Source organism: Melospiza melodia, chromosome 3 (genome assembly GCF_035770615.1).
Source record: "Melospiza melodia melodia isolate bMelMel2 chromosome 3, bMelMel2.pri, whole genome shotgun sequence".
Taxonomy (NCBI): domain Eukaryota; kingdom Metazoa; phylum Chordata; class Aves; order Passeriformes; family Passerellidae; genus Melospiza; species Melospiza melodia.
In genome coordinates this window covers 49,849,107-49,855,784 of record NC_086196.1, presented here as the reverse complement: position 1 = coordinate 49,855,784, position 6,678 = coordinate 49,849,107, and the positions used below count along the sequence as shown (strand labels likewise).

The 6,678-nt window shown below is 45.9% G+C and overlaps 1 protein-coding gene across 1 annotated transcript; it reads left to right on the top strand.

The window, feature by feature from the left end:
* The first annotated feature begins 29 nt into the window (after positions 1-29).
* On the top strand, positions 30-6,583 carry C3H1orf131 (chromosome 3 C1orf131 homolog). Its single transcript, XM_063151690.1, has 7 exons — positions 30-105; positions 245-537; positions 2,696-2,752; positions 3,793-3,888; positions 4,581-4,667; positions 5,679-5,731; positions 6,248-6,583. Exons 1-7 carry the CDS (start codon positions 45-47, stop codon positions 6,375-6,377), a joined length of 777 nt encoding a protein of 258 aa, XP_063007760.1. The 5' UTR covers positions 30-44; the 3' UTR covers positions 6,378-6,583.
* The last annotated feature ends 95 nt before the right edge of the window (positions 6,584-6,678 follow it).

Below are 6,678 nucleotides of genomic sequence, written 5' to 3'. Positions count from 1 at the left end.
CCGCCGGGGGTCACACGCCGGCCCGCCCGTCCGCCGCGGCAGCCATGGGACCGCGGGAGCCGCGCCACCGGCTGGAGGCGGTGCTCGGCGCCCTCTACGACCTGGGTGGGTGCGCGGGGCCGGGCCGGGCGCTGCGCCTGCCCCACGGTCCTCCCGGGGGGCCGGGGAGGGGAGGGGGCCGGGCGTGGGCGCTCTGGAGCGGAGAGGCGGCGCGGAGCTGACCCACGGCATGTGCTCGGCACAGGTGAGGAGCCCGGCGGTGGCCGGCGCGCTGCAGAGGACGGCGAAGCGAGAGCTGTGCCGCCGACAGTGGAGGAAGAAGAGGAGGAGCAAGAGGAGAGACGGGAGCCGCAGCCGGCGGCGGGCGGGCGGCGCGGCGCCCGCGGCTTCTTCGGGGAGCTGCGGGCCGAGCTGAGCGCCGCCGGCCCTGCCCCGCCGGCCCCCGCCGGCCCGCCCGCCGTGGAGGTGGTGGTGTTCCGCGGGAGGAAGAGGAAGGAGCGGCACGGCCCCTCGGCAGCCCCCGCCGGCCCAGCACAGGTAGAGCCGGGCGGGCGCCGTCCCCGCTGCCCCCGAGCCGGCCCTGCCCGACGGTGGGCGCCGTGGGGCGGGGAGAGCTCCAGCCCCCTGCCGTGCCTGGGTTTGTCCCTCTTGTGGTACAGCTGCCTGGAAATCCGCATGCTTTGGCCATCCGCGTCCTTAGCTCGATGGCATCTGGTCCTGCTGATTCCCAGTGGGGCTGCTGGAAACAGAGGCAGGATGAAGCAGGGGAGGGGGCAGGACTTGAAGACCAATCTTTTCAATTTCTGATCTCTGTATAAGAATCCTGTGTTTGAAATAGGCGCACTTCAGCAAACTAAGTTGATTTGCTGACAGGCCTGATGTTATGGCAAGAAGTGAAAGAGATGGAAGGCTAATAAGCCTCACGGCTACTTCAGTGCCCAGGAGTTCTGTGTGCTGTTCTGTTCCTGTCAGTAGCTGTGGATGCGAGGTGCCAAGACTTGCTTCTCTTCTCTGGCATCACAGCAGCACTGTGCCATTGACAAGCAGCATTTGTTCTTGGAGGATTGGTGTTGGGTAGTCAGTGGGGGATGGCATGACAGCATTAGATATCAGTCCTCTGGTTTGGTTTCCTGCCGCCAAACTGCTTTTCACTACCAAAAATTGTAGCTGAGTTTCTTCAACAGGGAGGTCTGCATGGGTTTGGCTGGAAGCTGAGTAGAGGGGTTGATTGGTCTCCAGATTTTACAGCTTCTCTGGTTGTTTTCCTTGAGTTGTCTTTATGGCCATAACATAAATAATGGCCATTCTAAAATAAGCTCTGATGGGCCAACATATGGCTGTCTTGAATTCAGAGAGACTTACTGATATTGGGGTTTTGATTGCTTGGAATTGGGGACTTCAAAAAACTGCAGCAGTTGTTTGAATCCATAAACTTCTGTGCTTTTCCCAGCATGTTTTCCTCTAAAATTTTTCTCAAGTTTTTTGTAACTGGAGTTTTTTTTTATCTGAAAATACTGGTGTTACGCTTGTTAGCAAAATGCTCTGAAGATAACCGGGTGTATTTGTGGTTGAAATTGCAATTCTATACTATATGGAATTGCAGAACTGAGAGGAGTTTGGCTGTGGTGGATGCAGAGGGAAGCCCTGGTGTAACCCTTGGGCCTGAACCTGTGACTTATTGTGCCCTGAGGTCCTGCAGAGTGAAAAGGAAATGCATGAAATGTATTTCAGTTCAGCTGTAATGCTTATGTAGTACTCCTGTTTCCTCTGAGCGGATTGTACCTTTGGGAGCAAACAGGGAAGGTGAACAGAGTAATATCTTGAACAGATGGCAGTTTGTTGGCAGAGCTTCCACTCAGGTGGTTCAGCACATCCTCCCTGAAATCAGAAAGCAGACGGTCTAAGACAATCCTGGGAAATTTGTACCTGCTCCACAGTGTCCCATGTGGGACACTCCTGTAACAAGCAAGCATGGAACTCTCTCTCTCCCTGGGGATTTTGTGCCTCTTTTTCTTTCCAGGAGATAGTATGTTCCCCCTGGAGAGTGCCCCTCCAAGCTGAGAACTGCTGATGGAAGCTGTCTGTGTAAATCATGGAGTAGGTGTACTTTTCTCTGAGCTCATTTTGAGCCAGTCCTTTCTTCAGCCTGTGCTAAGTGGGTTCTGCCATTGCTGACAGTGCACCCTTTGGAGCTGTTTCTCTGGCATTAGTGAAGCTGGATATGGACACTAATATATGTCCATGCAGTTAGGAATTAAGCTTGTTCTACATATTGCCCCTACAATATTAGGGGCAATATGTAGAACAAGCTTAATTCTACAATACTACAATATTACATATTGTGAGTACTTGCACTATTGTCAGTGCACTGTCTCAAACAAAATGACAGTGAGCTAAAATTCATGAGCTATCCTACGTTAGCTGTTCAGGATGGGTTTGGAAATGGATATATGAGTGATACATAGTTCACATGTGGTAGTTTTTCTCTTACTTACCTAGAAAAATGCCACTGAAACTGTCTATTTTAACAGAACCTGGTAATAAAGCTAGAAGAAAATGCTGCTGGAAACCTGTGTATTATTCCATACAACTGACTTTACATGTCACTGCTTTTCAGAAAGCTATCCAAGACAGCATTTAAACTGGTGTTACTTGTCATATTCATTTGAAATATTTTGTTTTGTTTTGTTTATAGACCCAAATAGTGAATGAAGAGAAAAATGCAGTCAGACAAGAATTTAACTTTGAAAAGGTAAGTCAGTAGCATCAGACTAATGTCACTAGTTTAGTGTACAGTTATGTGTACACATATACTTCGGAGAGCTACGGTGGGACTGATGGGAAACCTTTCCAGAAATGGCTAGGTGAGGATTGTGGGTGAGGATTTCCTAATAGGAAATCTCTCTTGTAGGTGAGGATTTCCTAATAGGTAATTCTGGCTACATGCCACACCAAAGGAGGAACAGGCTGGCAGCAGTCAGCTGCTCCATGTGGAGAGAGGTGTGTAATTTCATGGCCTTTCTTTCTGATCTTCCAGTGAGAATTTGAGGGGAATGTGTAAAGGTGCTTGAATTCCCATAATGTTTAACATTCTTTCTGCCCTACAGTGTTAAATCTCTGATATCTCATATGGGAAGGAAAAAAAAGTGTATTTGCATCTGGTTTTGAAACAACAAATTACTTTTTCCATTTGTCTTTTTATTCTCATCTGTTTTGACATGAACATAGCTAGTATTGGCCACCTTAGCTACCAGTTTGTTTACAGATCTGTGCATGTTGTTTTGTGGGCCTAATCGAGGCTCAGGGATGTGTTATGATCCAGTGGAGTCTCTCTCTGGAGATTCTGCATGGAGCTGGGTACTGCTAAGGAGGGTGGAGATTTAACGACAGATTTAAAAAAGATTATGTATTCATTAGTGGTTTTGCCAAGGTATGCTTGTGTAGTGTTAACTCTACCTATGTGTGTAGTCAAACCACCATCTGCCTGTCCATGTTTCTCAGGGATGAAGTGCTCATGTTTTACATGGAAGAAATGAGTTGTATTACTGTATGTGAAATGAGGAGAATTGAAAATTGTCCCCCTGACAGTCCTCACCATCCAGAGATTACTTGGACAGTGGTTAACTGCTCTGCAGTATAGCTCTGAACTCAGTTAGTTTTACTTTATAGCACACCAATTTCCAGTGTTAGCCTGGATTTCCTCAGGAGTACGACTTCATTGAACTCTGCCAGGCATTGCTTTACAACAGGTGGGACATTATGAAATGCCTGCAATTTTCTGCAATGTTCTAGGCTCGCCTGGAAGTGCACAAGTTTGGAATCACTGGCTACAAGAAGCAGGAGCAACGTGTTTGGGAACAGGAGCGTGCTATCATGCTGGGAGCCAAGGTAATTGTCCCTTGGTTTGTGGTGCAGGTCACCCAGCTGTTACAATGCAGAAAAGCAGTAAAGAACATGAGGGGCTTTGGTATTCCTCTTTTAAAGCACAAAGTCCCTTGCCCTGACCCTTCTCCCACTTCATCCTTATTTTTACATCATCTGTTCTGTCTTGTCTGTCTTCTGTAGATGATTAGAAAATTAGTATGGGTGTGTTATCAGGAAAGTATTACAGATTAAATATGACTGATCAGGCTGAAAAACAACATTTTCTGATCTTTACTCAGGCCATTCAAAAGTAAATAGTTAGAGAGCGGGGCTCACTTTTTAATTCTTCATTCTCACAGACAGATAAAGATGGAGAAGAGTTTTTAGTTGATCATAACTAGTATAAAACAAAAAAATAATGTTTGAGGTGTTTTTTAGGAAGTGGGTTGCGTGTTTTTGCTCAGAGTGGGTATGTAAACCTTGTAGGACTGATAACAGAACAGAATTGTCTCTCTCTTGCTGTCCTCACAGCAAGAAAGAAACAATTTGTGATTACCTGATGTCTCTTAAGTCCTATCCTCTCACCCAAAAGGAAATTAACATTTCTAATATTTTGCCACCACCGTGTGAAAAATGCTGTCTGTACAAGTGTGTGAATAATTTTTGAACCTATTTGAAAATTTAATCAGCAGTATCCCTCCCAATCTTTGTTGCAGCCCCCCAAGAAGTCACATATGAACTACAGGACTTACCAAGAGAAACTGAAAGAGAAAAAAGCAGTGAAAGATGCTGATAAGGAAAAGGTTTGTATGAAATTTTTTGTAGAAAAAGGCAGTGTGTAGGAGCCAGCCCTCTTTAAAAGAGCCTGACTGATAATAACACCTCAGGTGCAGGAGGAGTGCCTGAGCTTGACACCTGCTGCTCCCTGTGGATTGTGCTCCCGGCTCCTACAGGATTAATCTCATTGGTAAAAGCTGATTGTGGGCAGTATGAAGACACAGAGTTAGGCTTGTGTTGTGGTTGGTTTCACTGCCTCACCCTTCCAGGCTGATAGACTGATGACACAAAATCAGCAGTGGGGTTTTTTTTCATCCTTTCCTCTTAAGAGGAAACCGAATAGTCCCCAATTAAAGTTTGTTGCATGTTGTCTGACCATAGAGAGCCAGATCTTCAACTGCTTTTTTATCAGCACAATTCCATCTAGGATCCTACTCATTATTTAAAGCAAGGGTGAGGCCTCTGTTGCATCCATCCTCTAGCACAGCCCATCTGGCTCTAAGCCTACTCTCTGCCTCCCTATGGAGCCTTCCCATGTAGGTGGGAGCAGGCTGGTGGGGCTGGTAATTGCTCTGTCAGCCTGTTTCCTGCCACCCTCTTCCCCAGGGACCTACTTCTCCTGCTCTGTCATGTGGCTCAAAGGGCACGACCAGTCACAGCTGAACCTGTTATTTGACAGCTGCCCTCAGCTGGGTGACAGGACTCACCTGCCTGGGAGCAAGTCCATTTCTGACCCTGGGATCTGTCACATGCCCCAGAAGGAAGCCTCTGCTTTGCACGTGACAGGGACAGCACGTTGGTCATGAGTGGGCTGTGCTTTCCATTCCTTTCCAGGCATTAGGAAGGGCTCTGGGCACTCCTGGCAGTGGCTCCATAATGTGTTGCGTCACTTGTTCTGTCAGAAGGTCTCCCAGCTTGCTTTAAGTTCCTGCTGCTCTGTGAAGTAAAGGCTATTTACTGAATGTTCTTTGTGCAGGTGATTGTTTAACCAGCATGCTATGTTCCTTTTTCATTAAAATATGTGTCTTTAAAAACAGGAACATAAAGGTGATTCTCTTAAGAAGAAGAAGCAGAAAGAACAGAAGGAGAGGTGAGGTGTTTTTAACATGGTCTCCCCGGTGTATGTCCTCTGTGTAATTGCAGTCTTATTCCAGAAATCATGCACATCACAGTGCAACAAAATTCTCCAGGTGCTGAGCTCCTCAAAAAATGGTGACACTGCTCTGTGCCTAGCTGTTCCAGAGGCTTCAGTTCCCCAGCTTCACTTGAGAGTATGTCAGTTCTGCCCCAACACGTCCTAAGACTGCAGCTGGAGGTCAGAGGGATGAAAATCCCTATGTGCAGACTCTTGAGACACCACTTGCTCAGAGCATTTGCCCTAAGAGATTTCTGCAAAGCAATGTTTCTAAGCATTTAAAAATATAAATTGTGGTGTAATGTGCTGTAAATTTTGCATGTCTATGAAGGAAAAATGTTCTGAAGTTTTTACATGCTATGGTCCATAATACCAAACTCTGCATAAGTAGGTGACTTTTTCACCATATTAAGCATTTACCTGTGTTTCTGCTGTTTATTTTAATTTTTGTTTTTCCTCTCCCTCTTTCAGGAAGGCCAAGAGGAAGAAATCAGTGCCTAGCATTTGGCCTGCAGGACAAGTTGGAAAATTTAGAAATGGGACCTTGATTCTGCAAAGCCGTGACATAAAGAAAATTAAATCATCTAAAGTTAGCAAATGAACTTCATGATACAGAGTGAAATGGACAATATGCATAAGAGAATTCACATTGCTAGCAACACAGACTTCTGGGGCCTTTTGCCTGTCCACCATATTCTAATTTTTTAATCTTATTTGTTATTGCAGGATTTTTATATACCATTCTGCCTTGGGATGGATATTAGAATTTACTCTTTTATAAATAAAGATTGGAGTTCTTATTAAGAAGGTTATACAGGCTATTTTTATTAGTCAATATGTGCTAAAAAAGTCTTTTTTTTTTTTTTTTTTTTTGTAGAATCAGCTTATTGGCTGTAAGTAAA